The following is a 25,331-nucleotide window of genomic DNA, read 5'->3' as shown; positions in this document are numbered from 1 at the left end:
ACACCTCTGGGTAAACTGGGAGTACAACTATGTGTATTGATCACATCATTATTACTGTACTTTTGGCTGTGACTTATCATTAGTCATATCATTTAGGCAGAAGAAATGATAGAATGGACAGAAAACACAAACGGCCAGAAAACAAACAGGGCTGATTGACACTGCATCAGTTCCTCCAGCAAAATATTATGGAAAATGAAAAAACAGAGGGCTGAACTTATACACACCATTATTATTATTATTATTATTATTATTATTATTATTATTCATAATAACAACAACAACAATAAAAATTATTTAGTCACTGCTGACACTATGAACAGCACTAAATGAAGTGTCCAAAGCACGCCACTTATAATCAAATTTCCAAATAAAATCATCACAAAGCCAAAACATCAGTGGGGCCAGAGGTATCACAGTCATGCACATAAATCACAAGCTAAGAATCAAATGCATGTGGTGATTAAATCAGTAATAGTTACAGTCCAGGGAAGCCCTGTCTCTTCTCAGTATCTGTGATGTCATGGACTGAGGGAAGTTCTGAATGGATGTGCAGGTGAGTGAGGAAGTTTATGTGCAAACTTAACAGAAAATGGCCAACAGAGGGGGAAAGAGAGAACCAGGCTGTGACAACTGCCTATCAAAACAGATTTTACCATGACAGCACAAGAGCTTGTTATATGTAATGGCTACGACTACTGTGGTGACACACTTGGCCATGCTTCTGTTATCTGCAAGTCCTTGTTTTGATATGGCCACCTATAATAAACAAATAATTACAGTTAACTAACAGTTTGTTATTAGTGACAGCTTTACTCTGAAGAACTTAACGAGTCTCACATCAGCATAATTTATCATTTAAATGATCAGGTCTCAAATAAACAAACAAAAACACAACTCAAATGGAAAGAAATAGAATGTGAATCCTCATTTAAATACAGCCATTACTCTTTTGCATAGAGGAGCAATAGAAAAGTCAAGCAAAAATGCTGCTTGTTCAATCCACTTATCCTGAGTGTGTTCTAAGTGTAGTCCTCTCAGCCACTAGGTGGCACCACATCCCTTTATCCTCTTCATTGTCTCATAAAAGGGCATAAGGTTTACTGAATCAGTGCAAGTTTATTCAAATAAAAAGTATTCCAGTGATAAATATGTGTGCTATCCATATGCCTTAAAGGCCTCTGTATCACTAATCTAATCTACTTTCTGTCAGAAGGTTGTTGCTATGGGGCCTCTCTCCTTTTCAGACCATTAGTAAAATGAGTGCTCAATACGGTTATCTCAGGTTTGCATGAATTCACTGTATGACTGAATAAAATAAGTTCTACCTCATCAGAAACAGTAAGATACTAATGCAATGTTTTGTTTTGTTTTGTTTTGTTTTGTTTTTCAGTGCCCGTATACTCAGAGTAAGTAGTAAATCTCTTAATAGAAAAGCCCTATGGCTTCATTCTCCTAACAAAATGAAGCCATAGAGCTCTTCTATTAGGGGGCTTATTACTTGCTCTGGGTTAACTAACTCTGAGTTTTTGCTAAATCCGCTTTCTGGAATACACCCCTGGATAGAGGGTGCTGTCCGAGGTGCTGAATCCTCCCTTTTTTCTCTCTGGAATTATCTTTCTTTTACCACTAAGGGGATACCTTCACCTCCGGACTGAATGCCTCAACCTCCATGACAGCAATTACACTGTCTACCACTAGGCCTACTGCAGTTTTATAAAACATGACCACAAAAGGGAGCCTTTATTTAAACTTAATTGGTCTGTTTTCATATTGATGATGACGGTGATGATGATAATTTGCTCCTACAGCTACTTCTGATATTATTGTAGTTTTATTAGCTTAATCCAGTAATTGTATTCCAGATGAGTATCAGAGTGCTCAATAATAATTATGTATGTTCTGTATATTTATGGATTTACCAATTCACATTATTAAGTGGCAAGTCCTTATCTAGCCCAAAATGCTAAAAAAAATAGTAAATAATCTCTGAATCAGCTAGGGTTTCCTAGGTCTGCACGCTTTGGAGTGGGTTTGGAGAAGTGCCTCAGGTTGGAAACAGGAGCAGGGAACCATTTGCCTGGTTGAGAGCCTCGTACACACCTCTTCCTCCGGCTGGAACTTGCCATTGAGCCATAAGAACACAGTCTTCTGTCACTCCTGTCGCATGCTGCAACAAGGGTTTCTATGAGACCCACGCTGGCTAAGAGACTATTCACTATTTCTCTAGCTCTCTGGGCCATCTCTTCACTGATTCCCCGTCAAATTTGGCTGTTCTACTTGAAAGATCCTAATATCAAGAAAACCTTAATGAAGTTCAATTTATTGATTAGATGCTTCTTGGGTGTATTAATAGAGTCTGTAATTTATAACAGAGAAAAGAAAAGAAAAGAAAAGAAAAGAAAAGAAAAGAAAAGAGTAATCTTTTTAAACCAGCTGTGATTTTGATCATGAATATAAGAGTGAAAGAGTTAGATCAGTAAAGGAAAGTAGCAGTAACATGCTAACTGGGATGAGTCTTTTTTATTTTAAGGTGGATAAACAAGTAGTTTTCTCAGTCCACTCACACTGTCTCTGCTCAACTGCACTTTACACATTCCTGCCACTAGAGGTCCTGTCTGTACAAGGAGATGGCATTCAAAGTGTCAAAAAAGTGTTGGTCCAAAAAAACCATCACTGAGCATTTTTCATACTGACTTCTGAACAATGGCCAGAGCTGTAGGACCTCAGTTATTCTTAAAACATAACACTTGTGTGTAATAATGTCAATAATGTAATAATTGCCTTAATTCTGTGTGTTATTATGTCAGTCTGGCATTGCCTTAATTCTGTGTGTTATAACGTCAGTCTGGCCTTGCCTTAATTCTGTTTGTTATGTCAGTCTGGCTTTGCCTTAATTCTGTGTTTTATAATGTCAGTCTGGCCTTGCCTTAATTCTGTATGTTATAATGTCAGTCTGGCTTTGCCTCAATTCTGTGTGTTATAATGTCAGTCTGGCCTTGCCTTAATTCTGTGTGTTATAACGTCAGTCTGGCCTTGCCTTAATTCGGTGTGTAATAATGTCAGTCTGGCCTTGTCTTAATTCTGTGTGTAATAATGTCAGTCTGGCCTTGTCTTAATTCTGTTTGTTATGTCAGTCTGGCCTTGCCTTAATTCTGTGTGTAATAATGTCAGTCTGGCCTTGCCTTAATTCTGTGTATAATGATATCAGTACACTGGTGTGTAACACAGTCATTCTGGCCTTAATTCTGTGACTGATCTGCAGTATGTTCTGCACTTTGATGCTGTTCCATTCAAACTAATGGGGCATATAATTTAAGGGATGTCCTATTTTGAAAGACACGCTGCTGTGTGAGGAAAATGAGCTGTCTCTAAAATGAGACAGACCAGAGTATTTTATGTATTTATTTATTTTGGATTATGTTTTTATTATGTAGGTACTTTCACAACCCAGACTACCGTTAGTTCCGTATGATTTAGTTTTTGAAGGAGTATCTCTTCAGTTTGGATTGAAGTTGCTGTCCAAGGTTCTTCATCCTCCAATATAATCCAGTCAATTCCTTCTTTGACCACTAGGGGAACATATTCACCGCTGGGATCACTGTTAACACATCTTCCTCTCTCAGAGCAGCAATAATATGCTCTACCACTAGGGGCAGTGCTGGGACTACAATAATGGTTGAGATTGGAGTGACTTTTGGAGTCAGTATTCCAGGGGTGTCAAATTCCGGCCCTGGAGGGCCGGGGTCCTGCTGATTTTTGTTTTCACCTCTCAGTTACCTGTTGATTTTCACCTTGAAAACAGGTGTGGACACTCTTCAGCCAACCAGAGATTCTATTTAGTTGATCTACAAGAAAAAGAGCAGGACCCTGGCCCTCCAGGACCGGAGTTTGACACCCCTGCAGTATACACACTTGTCTTATCTGTTTTATGAGTGAACATTACAGTAGACATGATCTCCTCTCCAGGCCTGATCCTACAGGAACAATAGAGAACCTTTTTATATCTTTCTTTCCATCTCTGTCTCTCTGTCTGTCTCTCTCTCTCGCTCTCTCTCTCTCTCTCTCCAAATACATTTCAGAGGGAAAATTCACTGACTCTCTTATCAGATTCCCTGATATAGCTTTTGAAACTCCATCAGTCACCTTTTGTCTTCATGCCAGAAGTTTCTTTTTTATATTAGACCTGTGTTAAGACCTTCTTGTCTTGTCAGATGTTGAGTGTTTGGTAGTGCTGGTTAACCTGGGTCAGGACTGAGTGGATGAAGCTCGTTTTGACAAAACTGTCATTGATCTGCGAGAAAAGACAGTTTAAGCTGACAAACACATGCATGCACACCCACATATGCACACGCTCACACACACACACACACACACACACACACACACACACACACGCACATAAAGCAGCAGTAAGTGTGAAATGGAAAGTGGTCAAACCCACTGTTTTATTCCTCTATAAGACTGTACAAACAGCTGAAGGATGTGAGGGAGAATATATGTTTTACACTCTCTTTTTTACTGTGTGGTTGTCAGTTTCAGGACGAGAGGCACAAACAAAATGAACAATGTTGAACACCATTTAAAATGGGAGTTTAGTGTGTCTGACTAAATGCTGAGAAACTACATGTTCTGCCAAAACCCTTAAAGAAACAATATATTTTATTCATGATCACAACTAAAATGTTCAAAGAAATGTGTTGTCTCAGACCTTAGATCTTTACCATCTAAAGTGATCAGCATAAGAGAAAAGCTCACATCTTTGTGATTCAACTTTTCACCACAAATTTCTGCTCTAAGTTTCTTAGAGGAAGTGATGTCATTCAGTACTCAAGTGACAATAATTTCTTAAAAAAAAAAAAAAAAAAAAACAAAAACCAAAAAATAACCTTTTAGCCTACATGCCAGAAGTTTCTTTTTCAGATGAGACTCACCTTGGTCCAGCAGATGTTGAGTGTTTGGATTTCCTCATTCATTCAGTCCTGACCCATCTTAGCAAGTAAAACACTGTCAATTATACTGTTAGTTCTTTGTGGGTGGAGCTGATTTTGACTAAACTGTCACTGATCTGATCTGTCAGAAAAGGCAGTTTGTTTGAACTGACAAATACACACACACATACGCAAACACACACACACACACACACACACACACACACACACACACAATAAGTGTCAAATAGAAGCTGGTCATACCACACTGTTTGTTTTCTCCATAGGATTTTGCAAACAGCTGCAATGTGTGTGTGTGTGTGTGTGTGTGTGTGTGCGTGTGTGTGTGTGTGCGCATTTACATATGCGAATGCGAGCGTGTGTCTGTGTGTGTCCATGTGTGTGTGTAGTGAGCGTGATTGCATATCTTAAGTAGATGTATTAAGCTCTCTTTTTCTGTGTAGTTCTCTTCTCTAGACTGAGAAAGACAAAATGAAAAAGGTTCAACACCATTGAAAACCACAAACACTGAAGATGTTATTCTGAGTGTGGAGAGAGACAGAGAGAGAGAAAGAATCACTAACACAAACCTAAGTCAAAGTTCTCTTCATCGTACAATAATCAAACTAGCTCTAATGTTTTCATGAGCCTTACTGACTTTACTGTGTCTGACTAAATGCTGACAAACTACAGTCAAACCTCAACTTTCATGGTTTTAACGTCCGTGATTTGATTATTTGCGAGTTTGCCAATAATAATTAAATGAAAGTTTTGCAGCCTACTGCAGAAAATTGCAGACAGTGCATAGACTAGAAAATGTAAACCAAGCTAAAGAAAAGTTTAGTAAGTCATAAATGCATGAAATGTATTTAATATTAATCCATTCTATCATTTACTATCATAAATATATTGTCGCTGTCAGGTGGAAACTTTGTATCTCCATATTTCATCTGTTATTTTTATTCCTAAATCAATGCTATTGTTCACCCTTTACATCTGTCTGTGGGTTTTTATAAATATTCGACTGATAAAGTTTTAAAAAGAGGCCTGAGACAAGCAGAAGCACAGAAGAATGCAAGTAAACCACTGTGGGTCAGAGTGCAGTTCAGTCTAGCATTTGCTCAAGAAAAAAAGAAACTGCTTTAAGTGTGACACTTGTGGACACTTGCCTGTGGATCAGAGATCTCACATGTCTTCACACTCTATCATACCCCAATGCTTATCTCTCTATAGGACTCTGCAAACAGCTGTGGGTGTGTGTGTGTGTGTGTGTGTGTGTGTGTGTGTGTGTGTGTGTGTGTGTGTGTGTCTATGTGTGTGCGTGTAGAGGAACAAATACTTTATTCGTCACACACACACTGAGCAGTGAGCAGTGAAACGCAGCCTTTGCATTTAACCCATCCTAACACCAGTAAGCACACACACACACACACACTAGAGCAATGAGACACACACTATAAGCTATGGGGACCAACTGCAGGTCTTTTTTGCCAGGGCCTTGGTCAAGGTCACCGACTGGAATACTGATACTATTCCTAACATGCAAACTCCCCACAGAAAGGGCCTGGGACCCAGGGCCGTCTTGCTGTGAAACACCAGTGCTAACCACTGAGCCACTGTGAAGCATGAGTGTGTGTGTGTGTGTGTGTGTGTGTGTGTGTGTGTGTGTGTGTCTTAAGTAGATGTGTTAAGTTTTCTTGATCTGTTTCACTGTCACATTTAGACTGAGAATGACAAACAAAGTGAACAAAGTTCAACACCTTTTTAATACTCAAGCACTAAGGATGTGATTCTAAGTGGGGAGAGGAGAGAAACACAGATAGAAAATTCTTTTTGTTCCATAATTATCAAACCAGCTTTAATGCTTTCATGAGCTTTATCCAGTTTAGTCTGACTGACTGAATGCTGACAAAGTACATGTTCTGCCAAAATCCTTAAAGAAATAGTATGTTTTACTCATGATCTGAACTGAGATGTTCAAATTAATGTGTACTCTCAGAGCATCTTTAAAATCTTTGTTTGGCTATCTAAAATTATCAGCGAAAGAGGGAAGGTTTCATCTTTATGGGCAATTTTTTCACCATGACTTCCTGTTTTTAGTTCTTTACAGGGAATGAAATCATTCAGTAGTCATGGCAGCAATCATGTTTAAAAAAAAAAAAAAAAGACACGACTGAAACCCTCCACTCTCTAAGAGAAGGGGGTGGAGTTTCAGCTCCCCTTTGTCATACTATGACTTATGACCAAGCCTTTTGGTGTATGTTATTCATTAACCCTTTCATACTAAGATGAGTGAAGCATTATTATATTATCATAAAGATTTTTGATTCATGTGTGAGAGGAAATGGATAATAGTAATAGTTCATATAATACTTTGCTTTGATAGTTCAGTCTTCTAGTTGTTTAAATCCAAATGGGGAATATTTAGTGAACCATCACTGTAAAGACAAAGAGAAACTAAAGGAATTCTGATCACAAAAGAAAGATTTATTTGAGAGAGGGAGAGAGAGAGAGAGAGAGAGAGAGGGATGGTTTCTAGTTGAAGGTTGATTTTAGATGATTTGTTTGAGAGAGAGATGTTTTAACATGAGAAGAGGAAGTGAGGGAGGGTTGAACAGTAAAACATGTTAACCACACTCTTTAAGGACAGTTTGTCGAGTTGGCTATATTTATATGTGTGACAACTTCAGTGTGGCAGTCAGACGATGGTGCTGAGACCTGCAACACCATGGTAAGAGACACAAGACAGTAACCTTTCTTTCTTAAAGTGCTTTTGCAGTTTTAAAAAACTATATTTAAAATGGAATATAATAACAAAGCTTCTTCTGCTGACTAATGTGAAGACATTAACTGACTCATTCCTTTGACTCCTTTGATACCTGTAGTTGCAGTAATAAGCGATGTAGATTTCAAAATAAAAAACTATATTTGAACTGTATGTTTTTGAAAAATTTGAAAACTGTGATGATGTTGTCTAAACGTGTTTTTGCTTTCTGTGATGTTTTGAATAATTAAACAAACAAAACAATACTATTACACAGGTTATTGTGGTGCCATCATTTGAAATGTCTCTTCCTCCTTCTCTGGTCTTTCTGTTTATGGTTCAGGGTGAGTCTGTTCTCTTTCCTTATTCTTTAAAAATGAAATGAAACAATGTAGGAGGTTTATCTATAGAAAATGAATGCATTTCCTGTACCAACACTAGAGTTGGTCTCTGTGTACTATGTTCTGTGCTTTGTGTTTCACTAAGAAAAGTCTCACTGTATGAGATGAATGTATGTGAAATGGATCAGAGAGACTGTGTAACTGTGCTTAAGACCTCTGTGTACGTTGATCTCACAGTTCACACATCTAGATTAAAAAAAGCGGTACCACTTTACATAAGACTACCCTAATAAAGAGTTTGTGAATGGTTTATAATCAGACTATTAATTAGGTTGTGAACACTTTATAAATCATTAATAAGCTGTTATAAACCATTAGATAAAAAGCACAACAGTCACCTGGTGCTTGCCAGATAGTGATCCCACATTTATGTGTACAGTTAAGCCTCCGATCTCATTGGTTACTTCGCTTACTTTGTCTTCTCCATCAGCCAGCATTTAAACCTCTCAGCCCCATCAGATATTTGTCAAATAGTTACTAGCATTTAACCATCATTAGCATTTCTTAATGGTCAAAAAGTTTCATTTTCAGCATGCTATCAGCAGCCGTCCCCATTATTATCACAGGTATTGATATGACATATGCTATCACATTAAAGTGGTATATTGTGATGCATGTTGGGGGATAGATGGGTGGAGCTTCCCAGCATGCCTTGGGGCGATGAACTGTTGTTTAACCCCAGTTCGCTATTGTTCAGTTTATGTTTCTTGTTGTGGCTTGCAGAAGTTTATGTGTATTGTTCATCATGTAGTCTTTGTGTTGTGTTGTTAATCATTGTGATGGTTTAATGTTATCTGTGTACCGTGAATGTAATTGTCTGTGTGAATCATGTACTTCCTGCCTACCCTACAAACATTTTGGGTATGTTACATCCTGGTTTGAACTGTTGCGAAGTAAAAGGCAGTGTTAGCACTCTAGAGAAAATCTAACAATTCATTAGTAATTGGTGATGTGTTTTATATTTTACAGTTAGGTTCTATTTAACAGTTAAAAATGTTAATAACTCATTAGTAAATGATGATGTGTTTTACATTTTACAATGATGCTCCCTTTTGGCAGTTATAAATGTTAGTAACTCATTAGTAAATGATGATTTGTTTTACACTTTACAATAAGGCTCCCTTTTTCCAGATACTTTGTTCGCACAACATTTGTTTAGACACAAATGACCGTCTACCAAAGTATCATTACACGATGATGATGTGTGTTCTATGTGTTTCAGGTATTTATAGTCAGAGTTGGGGTGTGTGGTACAGGCCTGATAGTATCTGTGCTGTGAAGGGTTCATCAGTAACCATGCCCTGCTCCTACACATATCCCAGCGGTTATAGAGTTGAAACAGTTTACTGGACAAAAAATGAAAATGGTAACCGCCCTGCATTGTCTGAAGAGCCAGCTTATAGAGGCAGGTTTCAATACCTTGGAGATAAACAGTCAGATTGTAGCATGAAACTGAGTGATGTGAGAGAGAGAGATGCAGTTATGTATCTATTCAGATTTGAAACAGATAAAACAGGGGGTAAATGGACTGGTTCACCTGGAGTCCAACTCTCAGTTACAGGTATTTTCACAACATCTATAGGTACATGAAACTTTATCATTATAATTATTAATACAGTATGTAATTAAATGAGCACCAAACATCTCTCATTATTATGATATAATTGAATCTGAGATCTTCTCTGTTCTCTCCTGTTTTCAGACCTACAGATGGAGACTCCAGAGAGAGTGAAGGAGGGTGATACAGTCACTCTGAAATGCAGAACCACCTGTTCTCTGAGTAACAGTCCAACCTTCATCTGGTATAAAAATGGACAAGTTTTAACAAGGAAAAACATGAAGAACAATGAACTCTCTCTCCAGTCAGTCAGCTCTGAGGATAGAGGCAGTTATATGTGTGCTGTACAAGGTCATGAGAATCTTCCCTCTCCTGCTGTCACTCTCACTGTCATATGTGAGTAGAAATTTCTTTCATGAACCATATTTACTGTGACATCACTCATGGACTTAAACAATCACAGACAGATGTCCATGAAGATTCTCAGTAATCCAGGTCATGGTTATCCAAGAAGGGGTTAAGTCGAGGTCAACTGGACTTGATTTGTAAATACCTAAAGACCTTTCACCTTTCATCCAAGAGGCTTCTTCAGTTCTGATTGACTGGTGTGGAATCCCATGTATTTAACCTCTGTGGGCTCATTATCAAGGCCATTCATGTCACTTGGTTTGTTAGTTCTCCTGGTAGTTGTAACGACAGAAGATAGGGTCGCTGGCGTCACACGCGGCCAAGTGTGAATGATTGTTAAATCTCCTAGGAAGGGATGAAAGGACAGCATTGTAGGTGAGAGGTGAAACATCTTCAATGATCTCCAAAGCAAGTCCAGCTGCCCTCCACTTAAGCCCCTCTTTGACAATCACAGACAGCTTACACCTACTTCACGTCACAAGGTGAACAGTTATACCTCCATTAGATATCTCTGTAGAAATGCATAGATATCTAATGGAGATTAAGGTATATGATGTGACTCTTCGTGTTTGTAGTTTCATTATTGCCTCAGTGGTCACTGTGATTTTTGTGTATTTTGTTTTGTCTAGATTCTCCAAAGAAGACCACAGTGTCAGTCAGTCCCTCTGGTGAAATAGTGGAGGGCAGTTCAGTGACTCTGATCTGCAGCAGTGATGCTAATCCACCAGCCACCTACACCTGGTTTCAGAAGAATGGAACTGTCTCTATAGGAAAAGAAGAGACCTACAGGATCAACAAGATCAGCTCTGAGGACAGTGGAGAATATCACTGCAAGTCTAATAATAAACAAGGACATCAGTATTCAAATACTGTATCTCTAAATGTTTTATGTAAGTAAGATATGATCTGACCCTTCTTGTCTGTAGTTTCATTATTACCTCAGTGGTCACTGTGATTTTTCTATATTTTGTTTTCACTAGATCCTCCAAAGAAGACCACAGTGTCAGTCAGTCCCTCTGGTGAAATAGTGGAGGGCGGTTCAGTGACTCTGACCTGCAGCAGTGATGCTAATCCACCAGCCACCTACACCTGGTTTATGAAGAATGGAACTGTCACTATAGGAAAAGAAGAGACCTACAGGATCAACAAGATCAGCTCTGAGGACAGTGGAGAATATCACTGCAAGTCCACTAATCAACATGGACATCAGTATGCAAATGCTGTATCTCTGAATGTTTTATGTAAGTAAGATATTATGTGACTCTGTGTTTTTGGTTTCATTAATTACCTCAATAGTGAATGCACATTTTGTATACTCTGTTTTCTCCAGATCCTCCAAGAAATACCACAGTGTCAGTCAATGCATCTGGTCAAATAGTGGCAGGCAGTTCAGTGACTCTGACCTGTAGCAGTGATGCTAATCCACCACAGATAAACTACACCTGGTATAAAGAGAATGTAACTTCACCTGTAGGATATGGACAGAGTTACATCATCAACAACATTCAGTCCAATAACAGCGGACTATACTACTGTGAGGCCCAGAATAAACATGGCTCTCAGAGAACCACTGCTGTACCAATCAAAGAGAAAGGTATGGACACTGTCATAGATGTTGTCATATAAAATCTGACTTAAGTAAAGATGCATTTCCACAAGAAAATATGAATGTGATTGCGTTACAGCATCATAAAAATCTTAACTGTAGAAATACTGGATCTGTGTCCAGCTGAAGTTTAGTAACAGAGCAAAAGACCATTGAATCCAACTATCGAGCTAATGCCGTCTAAGATAAAATTGTTGTCCCCTCAGTTTTGACCGTGGCCTTAAGCCAGGGTGATAAAACGATAGCGATACGTACCGCAATAGACACTTTATCAACAGCAATAAGAAAACTGTTCAACAGAATGTTCTATAGTTTCACTTATATACATTAAATACAAACCGCAAGGAAAGCATATAAGGAATACAAAAAGTTCATTTGCATGAACAAACCCCAAGTGTGCTCAATCATTGACCAATCATTTAAAAGGTGTATTGTTCCGTCGCACCATCGACATTTGACAGAACAACAGAAACAGCGGGGAGTGAGAAAATGAGTGCAGACGCTGAGGAGATTGTTGATAAAAGTAAAGCAGTTCAATTCAAAATTATGATGGAGTATTAGGGCCACATTGAGGAAGAAAAAAAATTCTGAGCTTCTGAGAATAATGTTGTAGTATTACGTGAATAAAGTAGTATTAGGAAAATAAAGTTGTAATTTTACAAGAAAAAAGTGATACTATTACAAGAATAAATTTTATGAGAGAAAAAGTTGTAATTTTAGGCTACGTGTTATGTTAGAGGGGAAATATCAGGAGAGCAGCCTGCCGCCTGTGTTAAAATGAGGAACATGGAGCATCTTGTGAAGTTATATTTTAGTACGAGTTTCACAAATTACGAAATACTTAATCTTTTGTCACGTCAGCAGCACATTATCATATCGAAATCGAAATCTCAGAATTTTTTCCCCTCAGTGTGGTCCAATACTCCGTCATACAAAATATAGTGCCTTTTTTTCTTTTCTCCTGTAATTTATCAAAATAGATCATCAAAATCATCCATAATTATCGATATAGACTGAACGGAAAATTTTTATGAGGATATTTTTTTCAGCTATATCTCCCAGCCCTGAGCCTAATCATAAGGGCTACATGTTTGCCCCCTCGGAAATCTCAAATGCCCCCTCAGTCATTGCACCCTGCAGCCGGCCCTGGTATAATTAAAGCAAATAAATCAAGTTGAAATAACCTGAATTCATGAATTTCCACGTATTACTTGAAAATATTGTAGAGCCATTAGTTCGACCAACTAAAACCAGTCATGTAAAATGCACTAGAATGAATTATGTTTATCCAAGCCTAACGGATGTCCCTGCCATTGGGAGACTGCATTTGCAGCAACTGTGCGAAAATCACTGGACGGAAAGTAACAGTAAGAGTTCCTTCCAGTAAGGCAGTGTCACGCTGGTGGTGTGGTTCAGGACCCAAGTGCAGAGACACAATGATGAAGGTGACAAACGGAGGACTTTACTTGAACTGAAGATCAAAATACAGGTGTAGAAAAGGAACAAAAAACCAATAACAAAAAGGTGCAGCTTGACAGTGCGCAAAATACACAAACAACGATAGACAATGGACAAGGCAAACACAAGGACTTAAGTAGAGGGAGAACTAAACAGGGCAACACAGGATTGGGTGAAATTAACAAGGTTAATAATTAGACAAACAGGAACAGGTGAGGGGCGGAGACAGACACAGCAAGAGCACAAAGACATAGCAAACTAAAAGTCCAAAATGGCAGTGCAGGTTTTGACAGGCAGCTTACAGCTCATACAGCTGAGACTTGATTTTCAATTGTTAGTGCATGCCTATAACACCGAGTTTGTTGTGGTTTTTCAGGTGGTTTTCCATTTAAATGACAAAGAATCTATCATTAGGTTTATATTTACATGTTTATTGAATCTTAATTTGTTAGATCAAACTTTGAATGAACATGCTTTATTTTCGTGGAAAAACCTTCCCCAATGAAATTAAAAGGGTTTTCACACTGTTTCACACTAGACCTGGGTTAAGTGTCCGTTGGAATACACGACTAATGTTTACATTCTACCATTGTTTACTTTACCCCCGTTTCACACTGAAACCTTCTAGCCCCACGTTTAGTGGAATTTCAGGGGATAACACAGTGCTGGTCAGTACACCGGTTTTAATTTTCCGAACGGTATGAATTTTTCATATAGCGCCATTCTGTAGCATAGCTGAAACAACAGCTATAACGTATCAATAAGCAGTAAATTAAATAACGTTGTTGGCCGTTAGAAGCCGGAGCACTATGCAGAGTTTAGGAGAGGGGACCCCTGTGCATATCCTCCTTGCACTGTTATAACTTTGACACAACAGTTGATTACCCACAACTCATTCTCTTTAATAAGGAAAAGCTCTATAGCTCACAACAATTTGTGACACATACACAATTTGTAATACTAATAATTGTACGTTCACAAAATTACACCGCCGAGCGGCATACTGGGTACAGTTTGCCAGGTAGCATAACAGTCTGTTAATAGCTGGGATCAACTCCGTTGGTAGATTAAAGAACAAGACATAGATCGAGGATGAAAAAACTGGGATTGGAGATGCACCAGAAGAACCTGTGCCCAAGAGAGGAGCTGTGTCTGCAGTTTGGAAGTTTTTTGGTTTGAAAAAATGCTGACGCAGACAAAAGACTCGTCCACACCAAGCTGAAGCTGAAGGTAAAACTGAAAACGCAGATTTTATGTTAAAACGTTTCTCCGTACACAATATCATTTTTCGTACCATTTTCCAAATTTTCCACGTCCACGCCAAAACGCTGAAACGTTTGCAGAGCAGCACTGACTGCATTTCGCCTGCCATGTTTGTCTGTGTCTTCAGCACGTCATAGTTTTCTCTATCCACATTTACAACGCGAACCCAACGTTCTCAAGTTTATGGATCTCATAGAGCGTTTTCAAAAAGTATTGTTTTCGGTGGAGGAAAACGCTGTTTTAGTATGGACGGAAGGGTTAAACGGAGAAATAATCATGTCTTTTCAAATTTACCTGGTTTAGTGTGGACAGGAACACTTTGAGTATTTTAGGTCAGTTTACAGTGTTTATCGAACTATCTTAAAATATTTCGTTTTAAAAAGAAGCAATGTTAAAGTTGTTGAATCTATTTATTTTTAAGTTCTGTTTTTACTATGTTGCAGTTTGCACAATAAAAGCTGTTTACATTTTGCAACTGTTTCATGGATATACTGTGTTATTACACATGATGACATATTGTATCTTTTTTGGGGGGCCACACAAACCCTATAATCAAAGGCTTCATTATACACATGATGAAATTAAAATGTTTTTATATTCTGTGTACTCCTGACAGTAGAATAAGTCACTATAAACCTATATAAAGGCCCAGTCACGAAAAATAAATAAATAAATAAATACTGTGATATACCGTGAAACCTCCAGAATCTTCAAAAAAAAATACAGTGATACAAATTTTTGGTCATATCACTCAGCGCCAGGATAACCCCCCAACCTCGGGGCTAACCCTGCTCTGGACCAGGGCCAGCAAGCCTTAGGCTAAAGTTGGGGTTAGCCCCCAGTTGTAAGATTTTTCTTGTGTAGAAACAGCACCAAGAGCTGTAGTACTTCATCCTACCACTTGAAATAGAACAATATGCGATTGCTGACGCAATCCCATAACTGGAGCTATGATGAAGTGATTTGTACTTTGTTTTCTCAGGAGACTACAACACTATCATTTACGCAGTTACTGGGATCACAGTGTGTGGAGGAACTCTACTTCTCATTGGGTTAATGTGGATGAGGTCAGTCAACATGTGGGAATTTTACATTCAAAATCTCAGTGATTAATAATCCAACTTGTCTACCTCTGAGTATGTTTGTAGAAGTAGAAAAAAGAAAACATATTGTTGGCAAAAATATTATTTCCTCATCATATCTTCATTCACTTGTGTATCAGTAAAAAGAAGAAAAGGAGGAGCAATCCTGCAGAACAAAGTTCAAAACAGGCAAGTGTTGTTCTTGTTTATTATTATTATTATTATTATTATTATTATTATTATTATTATTATTATTGACATTGTTGTTTTCACTGTTGTTCTATTTATTGCTGAATCTCTCAGGATGTTGCCTGAAGTGCTGTTACAATGCCATACTATTCTGATTTGGTTTGGCGAGTGAATGAGTCACACTTAAGCTTTTCAGCAGAAATGAGAATATGAAAATTTAATGATACATTCAATAAAAATAATAATCAGAAAGTCAGTGCTTATGCACACTGATGTTTTTAGCTTGTGTTATTAACTAATTCCGGCAGAACGCTGGGGGCATGTGTTGAACATTGTTTGTTTACTCTTCTTACAGTAAGTTGAGAGAAAAGACAAAGATTTTCCATTTTGGTTTACGGTATAAGGTTTGGTGAACAGGGATCATGTACTTCCATGCTACTGTATCAGGGGTTTTTTTTTTCATCTTTTTGTCCATGACAAAGCCACAGCCTCCTGTGTCAAACCATCTACACATTCCTCCACTCCACCCCTCTACTGGAGGAACTGTGGTGAAAACACTAGGGATGATTATCCCGTAGTTGTCCCTGATCAACCCCTGCATCAGCACAGGCCCAGGAAGTCAAGATCTCTCCTGTTTGGTTAAGGAGCTTTACAATGGGCCACTGAGCAAAGGACAGGGGAGGAACATTTTATGTCTGTGTGATGAGTTATTGCCACTTCATAAACTGATATGAAACCCAAGTCATGCAGGAAATTGCTGTTAATGTTGGTAATGAATTAAGACAGGAGCTGGAGCATGTGCTCAGTGGTGTTTGATTGCTCCTCTGATGTTAAGTTTGTGTTGGAGTTTGTGATGTAATAGTGAGTTTGTTAAAACTGCACCAAAAGAGTAACACTGAGAAGTGATTTATTTGTTTATGTTTGTTGTTGTTTGTTTTGTTTTGTTTGTTTTGTTTACCCAGAATTTTTTTTTTAACAGAAATTGTCAAGTCATCATTTAAATACTCTAGAATGAACAGTTATGTAAGTTTATGCTGTATAAAAACGTTTTTTTTTTTTTTTAAATTGCTTTACTAATGTGTCTTACAGGACATTCTGTATAATAATGTCCCACCAAGCGGCTTCAGTGATGGCACCAAATCACATGACCCAAACACTCAGGATGACCCAGCCAATCAGGATGATGAACTGTATGCCAACGTTTCTTTTTCAAAAACTGAGTCATCATGCTCTGTCTCCAACATCTGTTACGATGATATATATGCTAACATGTAGACATGGTGACAATGTCATGAAAACAGCACAGGCAGATGACATTCAATGACAGTGTAGCTTAGAAGTTTCCTCTTTATTTTGTTTCTTTATTTACTCCACAATGCTGTTTCTGGTCTGTCTTTTGGGTTGAGCATTTTGGGACAGTTGTCATTTACATTTACATATTTTAAAATTGTACTTATGCATTCATTGTTTAAATGTTAAGTATAATGTTTTTAATGCAATGCTGAGACCAGTGTAAAGTTATTATTTAAACTATTGCCTCTGTAGATTGATATAATTAAAGATACTTCTTCTATATTCTACACAGTGTCATTTTTGCTGGAATCTGCTATTTTGAGTTCTCATTTGAAATCATGAAATGAATGTTAATTCCTGATAATCAAAGTTTTTAAATGCTTTTCTGTGATTGTCCTTTAGTGACATTGATTTCAGATGTGTTTTATGTTTTTATGTTTTCATCACAGTTTGATGTTGCCTAATACTGATATGATTTTAATGTTGTATATGTTCAGGAAAATGAAAATATTCATTCTCCTGATGCGCCTGAAAGTTGAACATTGTTAATGCTCAATAAATATCTCATTTCAGTCTGGCAGTGTGGATGATTCCTGTGTTACTATGGCTACTAATTCGCCAGACCAGTGTGAATGAGCACAGCATTATTAGGACTACATCTCTGCTCTGGACACTGATGTCAATCTGTTCGGCTTCGTGTTGCACAAGTCTGCGGGGGTGGTGGGTTGGGGATACCAAATCACTCTGTCTGCCATTAATAAATACCTCACATCTCCACACTTGTGTCCAGCCCAGTGGTAGTCTCTTGACACTGGTAAGACTACATTTCAAAGTGAAACTGAAATTATTAGCACCAATTTGACTTAATCCAAAAAAAAAAAACACTTGCATGTTGGATTACATTAAATCTGAGCATTGATTGTGATTCAGAAAACTGACATAGAACTAGAGCTGGTGCTTAAGTTGATTTCATCCACACCATCACCAGCAGCTGGAAAGAGACTGGAACCATCTTCAGTCCTGTACTGGTTACATGCTTTGAAGTGGTGTCTCTAAATTTGGTAGATTGACAGCTCTGGAGTGTAGTGACATTTCCAACCTGTTCTCATGGAACTGGAATTGAACATTAACATGTGTTCACATACACCATGGACAAAACACCAATAATCGAATTTACTTGAGAAACTGTTGCAGTTCTTTGTTGAATCCTTTAGAGGGCACTAGTTCACCTCTCTCAGTTCTCAATTTCATCTCCAATACAATGTCTTGAATGTCATTTCATTAAGAACTGATATACTAAAGGTTGTTTTAGAAACTTATCTGATGCTTAAGATTAACACTTAGGGGTAAAAGCAAGTTTACAACTGCTATACAATTATGAAGGACAGGCCCAGCAGGTAGACAGTTAACCAAAACAATCTCTGAAGAAGACACCAGTACACTAGAGGGTGAACAGACACATTGACACCCACTGTCAGAACCGTCTCTTGATGATTCATGCCAAATTTGATGGTTATATATTCACCGGTCTAAGACAAGTTTGCAAAAGTAGGTTTTTTTGAAAAATTCCATACAGTGGATGATTCTGTTCAGTTCATCGTGCCCCGGGGATTCAGGGGACATACAGATCACAACTCTAGGACAAATGGTTCAAAAGTCATAAGCAAAAATGTACTCTGAAATTTGGCCTGATGGTGGCGCCACAGGGAGTGACAAATTGACCCACTTTTTTTTTCTTTTCAGAAACATAAATCATGAATCAGTAATTAATATTTGAATGATGAACTTTATCAACCTTTTTTATGGCAGAGTTTCTGTTTTTGAAGCAAGAAACAGGAAGTGACAGGACACCTCGCAATGAGAGAAGTGTGAAAGAATGGAGTGTTACCATAGCAACGGTGCCATGTTGCTCACACATTACTTAGAATAACCTTTGAATTCACAAGTTCAAATTTTATCGATCGCTCCTTATCAAAAGCGAGAGAGAGAGAGAGAGAGAGAGAGAGAAACAGGGCTTCCTCATCCTGTGACTGAGTGCACTCCTCTCTATCTCTCATTACATACAAATGACTGACTCTAGTTCATTTTAGGTTGATCTGAAAACTCCAACCAAACTAGCATATGGTCTAAATAGTGGAAACTTTGGCTGACTGAACTCACATCAGTCACAGACAACTATTGACATGGTAAGTATATTGATATCGGGTATCAATATCGGGCATCGATACCAAAGGTACCACCATAGATGGCATGCAGGCAGTTGTTAAGAAATACTGACAGATGTTAAACAGCTAATTAATTAATATTTTAATAACAGCTTTGTCATCTATAATCAATTACAATAATTACAAACCTAGTATAACCTGAGGTAACAATCAGTCTGTCCTCCACTGGGAGCGTTTGTTAACATGTTCATACTTTTGCACAGCAGTTTTCTATTTTGTCTGGTAAGTACTAACAGCATAGAGGTTCAGGTCTGTGTTGGATGCTCAAATGTCTGAGGCATGTAAAAAAAAAAAGAAATAAATAAAAAAAGGTCAGTGACCCTGACAACCTGTGTTTGAGATAATGCCCTACTGCTCTATCTACATATATATCTGTTAACAGTGTAACTTCTGTGCTTTGAGTGTTAACCTTTATAGCTTTAACCAAAGATCTTTTTTGGGTTCGTGTCAAAAGTTCAAACCGTATGTCTGCAGTTTCACGCCCCGGAAAGAAACAAACTGTGACAGTTGGTGGCTGATTGGCATCTCCAACCCCAGACACCATAACACTCTTAATGCTGTTTACGCTGGTCTGATCTAAGACTCTCCCTTTACCATTCTTTCGTGGATTTCATAAGGGCATGCAGCCATCTCAAATCACACACTCAAAGAACTGAGGATCGTTAGTGCTACAGCAAATCCTTTGTTGAAGAGGCCAAGGAAATCCCCCAGGCTTCAGCTCAAAGCCCAGTTAGATGATTCCGGAAGAACCTGTTGCTACTCCAACTGGAAGGTGATAGAATAAGCTTTGAACATTAGAATCCACCAACTGTTACAGTATCTGACTGGGCCAGACTAGAGGCAGCATCTGTTAGTTTGTCAAAATGTGGACTTTTTATGTTCATTTGAATTGTTCTCTCACACACATGCACAACAAGTGTGTGTGTGTGTGTGTGTGTGTGTGTGTGTGTGTGTGTGTGTGTTTGTGGTCGGGGGCAGAGTTGATGAGATAGAAGAACGTGTTGTGATGTGATATATCTGTGAAAGAACTGATGTTTCTCACTCAGTTGTGTGCCACTCTGCTGAGAGGAAACAGGGTCGCTAAAAAACAGGATCTGTGCTACTGTCTGAAGTTGGTGTGACTGGCTGTAACTGGTTTGACTGGTCAGAATGAGGATTGTTCCTGTTGTCGTCTGTTGTCTCCTCTCTGGTGAGTTTAGTCTTCCTCTGTTTAGTCTACTACACTGCGTCAGACATTTTACATCAACACATGTGAAGAGAAAGGTGATTAGATGAGAACTGTGTCTCGTTTCTTCATGACGTGTGTGAATGGTTATTCAATGTATTTTTTTTAAATTGTTCATTTTTTTTATTTTTATTCTCTTTTATTTGTAAGGGACCATGTACAACATTAACCATAAATGTTACCATTTGATGCATTGTACCAGAGTTAGCCTAAGGCTAATTTTCATTGGCAATATCCTGGCAGGTCACAATTAAAACTTCCACTTGGTAACAGAGCAACATTAAGCAAACTAAAGCACAAAATACAAACCGCAAACAATGATGTATCACACACACACCTTGTCAGGACCATGAGTATGTTAAACAACTTAAAAGCAAAGGTAGTTGAGTACTAGGCAAAATGAAAATAATACAAAGTCAAGCAAAACACATAGAAAATACAGTCAGTGACTGCAAGGTTGAGAGGCTTTTAACAGATTTTTCAATTTGACTTTAAAGTTTTTGATAGAACTACAACACTTTGTCATCTGGTAGTGTCAGGGCACAGTCAAGGACTCAGATGCAGATCCAGCAAAATCAGGTTTATTAGCCAACAGTCAAAAATCAGGAGGCAGAAGTCGAAATCCAAAACACAGGCAGAGTTCATAACCAGGAGAGCAATCAGAAACAGGCAAACAGTCCAAACAGCAGGCAGAGATCAGATCCAGAGACAGACAAAAATCTAAAAGCAGGGTACAGGCAAGCAGAGAATCTCACATCCAAGGGACAAGAGCAACGTCAAATATACCAGGCAGAGGTCAAAACCATACAGCGCTTACAGAGCAACATGTAATACAATAAGACATGTGGGAAAGGATCATGGCAGGCATAAATATATTGGCTGCATCCACAGAGAGAGAGAGAGAGTTTCTCTGCCAAGTTGTATTTAATAGTTTTTATCATTTTCTTGACATGTTTTTTTTTTAAATTAAGATGTGGATTCAATATTACGCCAAGATATTTAAGTATAGTAACTATATCAATCTTTTCATCATTAATGAAGATGTCAACATTAGGAGGCTGTACGTTGGTTTTGGAGAAAATCATACCTTTTGTCTTAATAATGTTCAAGCTTAAACAGGATTGATCAAGCCATTCAGCAATCATTTCCATAGCAGTGGTTAGCTTCATACATTTGTAACTCTATCCCATGGCACTGTTGTGGAAAATCATTAATATACAGTCTAAACAATCAGTATTTTAGACTTTACAATAAGGCTCCCTTTTTCCAGATACTTTGCTCACACAACATTTGTTTAGACACAAATGATCGCCTACCAATGTATCATTAGACATCGATGTGTGTTTTATGTATTTCAGGTATTTATGGTCAGAACTGGGGTGTGGCATATCCTGATAGTATCTGTGCCCTGAAGGGTTCATCAGTAACCATGTCCTGCTCCTACACATATCCCAATGATAATACAGTTGAAAGAACTTTCTGGACAAAAGGTGATGGTTATGATCCCCCTGATTTGTCAGAAGACCCAGGTTATAAAGGCAGGGTTCATTACCTTGGAGATAAACAGTCAGACTGTACCATGCAACTGATTCATGTGACTCAGACAGATTCAAGGATGTATCGATTCAGATTTATTACAGATAAGGACAAGTGGCTTGGTCAACCTGGAGTTCAACTGTCAGTTACAGGTACGTTTTCACACAGAAAATCTCCTGTTCTCTCTGTGAACAGTATAAAAAGCCCATCAGTTGTGTTCATACTGAGTGTACTGAGAGACCAAACTGACAGATAACTCTCATTATGCATTGGATGGTTTGACTGAATCTGAGATCTTCTCTGTTCTCTCCTGTTTTCAGACCTACAGGTGGAGACTCCAGAGAGAGTGAAGGAGGGTGAAACAGTCACTCTGAAATGTAGAACCACCTGTTCTCTGAGTAACACCCCGACCTTCATTTGGTATAAAAATGGGCATGATTTAACAAGGAAAAACATGAAGAACAATGAACTCTCTCTCCAGTCAGTCAGCTCTGAGGATAGAGGCAGTTATATGTGTGCTGTACAAGGTCATGAGAATCTTCCCTCTCCTGCTGTCACTCTCACTGTCATATGTGAGTAGAAATTTATTTCATGAAACATATTTACTGTGACATCACTCATGGACTTAAACAATCACAGACAGATGTCCGTGAAGATTCTCAGTAATCCAGGTCATGGTTATCCAAGAAGGGGTTAAGTCGAGGTCAACTGGACTTGATTTGTAGATACCTAAAGACCTTTCACCTTTCATCCAAGAGGCTTCTTCAGTTCTGACTGACTGGTGTGGAATCTCATGTATTTAACCTCTGTGGGCTCATTATCATTCATGTCACTTGGTTTGTTAGTTCTCCTGGTAATTGTAACGATCGTAGATAGAGTCGCTGGCGTCACACGCGGCCAAGTGTGAATGATTGTTAAATCTCCTAGGAAGGGATGAAAGGACAGCATTGTAGATGAGAGGTGAAACATCTTCAATGATCTCCAAAGCAAGTCCAGCTGCCCTCCACTTAAGCCCCTCTTTGACAATCACAGACAGCTTACACCTACTTCACATCACAAGGTGAACAGTTATACCTCCATTAGATATCTCTGTAGAAATGCATAGATATCTAATGGAGATTAAGATATATGATGTGACTCTTCGTGTTTGTAATTTCATTATGGCCTCAGTGGTCACTGTGATTTTTCTTTATTTTGTTTTGACTAGATCCTCCAAAGAAGACCACAGTGTCAGTCAGTCCCTCTGGTGAAATAGTGGAGGGCAGTTCAGTGACTCTGACCTGCAGCAGTGATGCTAATGCACCACAGATAAACTACACCTGGTATAAAGACAGTGTAACTTTACCCGTAGGATATGGACAGAGTTACATCATCAACAACATTCAGTCCAGTAACAGTGGACTATACTACTGTGAGGCCCAGAATAAACATGGCTCTCAGAGAACCACTGCTGTACCAATCACACTGAAAGGTATGGAAACTGTCACTGATGTTGTCATATAAAATCTGACTTAACTAGAGGTGCATTTTCACAACAAAATATGAATGTGATTGCGCTGCAGCATCATCAAATCTTAACTGTAGAAATACTGGATCTGTGTCCAGCTGAAGTTTAAAAACAGAGCAAAAGACCATTGAATCCAACTATCGAGTGCCGCTGTGTGCAATTAGTCATCGTACCCCAAGGGACCTAAAACTTATCCAATTCATTTTCAAAGGGAGAATAAGTTATTGAAAAAAAAATGAGTGGATCGATCAAACAAAAAGCAGTCTACAATCATAAGACTTCAAAACGAGAGCTAACATTCTTATTAAAAGCTCTGTACCTTTTGCAAAGAACCAGTAATTCTCAGCAATGCGCTGGCTACCTGAGCTTGTTTACCCAGTAGATCACGAGCTTTGCGAACAATCGTCAGGCCATGTACATTCAGCAATCACATTAATGACAAAAACAAAACAAAACAAAACACAAATAGTATTGTTAAAACCAAAAACATATTAAGAGAGTTCCATTACATTGGGTTGACAGTACATCAATGCCGCCTAATGCTGTCAATGCCACCTAAGATAAAATTGTTGCCCCCTCAGACCGTGGCCTTAAGCTAGGGTGATAAAACGATAGCGATACGTACCGCAATAGACACTTTATCAACAGCAACAAGAAAACTGTTCAACAGAATGCCCAATAGTTTCACTTGTATACATTAAATACAAACTGCAAGGAAAGCACATAAGGAATACAAAAAGTTCGTTTGCTCACCCCAAGTATGCTCACCCCCGGCTCATAACCAGCCTATCATATCCCTTGATAATAGAGCATGCTTTGAGTGACACGGAACCAGCCAATCATTTAAAAGGTGTATTGTTCCGTCGCACCATCGACGTTTGACAGAACAACAGAAACAGCGTGGAGTGAGGAAATGAGTGCAGATACTGAGGAGATTGTTGATAAAAGTAAAGCAGTTCAATTCAAAATTATGATGGAGTATTAGGGCCACATTGAAGAAGAAAAAAAATTCTGAGGTTTTAAGAATAATGTCGTAGTGTTACGTGAATAAAATAGTATTAGGAGAATAAAGTTGTAATTTTACAAGAAACAAAGTGATACTATTACAAGAATAAATTTTATGAGAGAAAAAGTTGTAATTTTAGGCTACGTGTTATGTTAGAGGGGAAATATCAGGAGAGCAGCCTGCCGCCTGTGTTAAAATGAGGAACATGGAGCATCTTGTGAAGTTATACTAATAGAAGTTTCACAAACAACGAAATACTTAATCTTTTGTCACATCAGCAGCACATAATCATATGTATCAGGACTTGAAAAGATTGTGCAGGAAACTGTGTCTATTCCAAAGAAAGAATCACATGGACTTGGAGGAAATTGCCTCTTTTGTTACGATTTTATTCTTGCAATATGATTTTTTCTTGTAATATTACGACTTTTTTCTTGATATATTATGTCTTTATTCTCATTAAATTGTGACTTTTTTTTTTTATCAATTTCGACTTCGACCTTATTCTCGAAATCTCAGAATTTTTTTCCCCCTCAGCGTGGTCCAATAATCCGTCATACAAAAAATAGTGGTTCAGTTCAACCTTTTTTTCTTTTCTCCTGTAACTTCAACTTGGGATTCTGGACACCCAATGAAGCAGGAGGATGCAGTACGGTCAAACCGCATTTGAAACAGCTGCGTTCTTGCTGGCTAGAGCTAGCTAGCTCGGTCCGTTAGTAGATGTCACATCTCCAAACATTTAGGACTTTCAAGGGGGCATTACCGACACACATTCGGATTCTGAAATGTTAATTTCTTGCCTGAAAAATCTTAAAAACTACATTGGGTGACAGAACAACACTATGTGGTCACTCATCTGCCACCATTGCTGTTATTTTT

The 25,331-nt window shown here is 38.3% G+C and overlaps 2 protein-coding genes across 2 annotated transcripts; both read left to right on the top strand.

Annotated features, from left to right (window-relative positions):
* The first annotated feature begins 7,996 nt into the window (after positions 1 to 7,996).
* Positions 7,997 to 11,688, top strand: LOC115815894 (B-cell receptor CD22-like). Its single transcript, XM_030778863.1, has 6 exons — positions 7,997 to 8,039; positions 9,319 to 9,657; positions 9,799 to 9,962; positions 10,718 to 10,952; positions 11,043 to 11,303; positions 11,393 to 11,688. Exons 1-6 carry the CDS (start codon positions 7,997 to 7,999, stop codon positions 11,686 to 11,688), a joined length of 1,338 nt encoding a protein of 445 aa, XP_030634723.1.
* Positions 11,689 to 14,218: 2,530 nt separating this feature from the next.
* LOC115815893 (B-cell receptor CD22-like) lies at positions 14,219 to 23,442 on the top strand. The gene is made up of 4 exons (XM_030778862.1): positions 14,219 to 14,291; positions 21,762 to 22,091; positions 22,260 to 22,511; positions 23,147 to 23,442. Exons 1-4 carry the CDS (start codon positions 14,219 to 14,221, stop codon positions 23,440 to 23,442), a joined length of 951 nt encoding a protein of 316 aa, XP_030634722.1.
* The last annotated feature ends 1,889 nt before the right edge of the window (positions 23,443 to 25,331 follow it).

Source organism: Chanos chanos, chromosome 7 (assembly GCF_902362185.1).
Source record: "Chanos chanos chromosome 7, fChaCha1.1, whole genome shotgun sequence".
Lineage (NCBI taxonomy): Eukaryota > Metazoa > Chordata > Actinopteri > Gonorynchiformes > Chanidae > Chanos > Chanos chanos.
The sequence above is the reverse complement of the archived record's forward strand: the minus strand, read 5'-3'. Positions and strand labels throughout refer to the sequence as shown.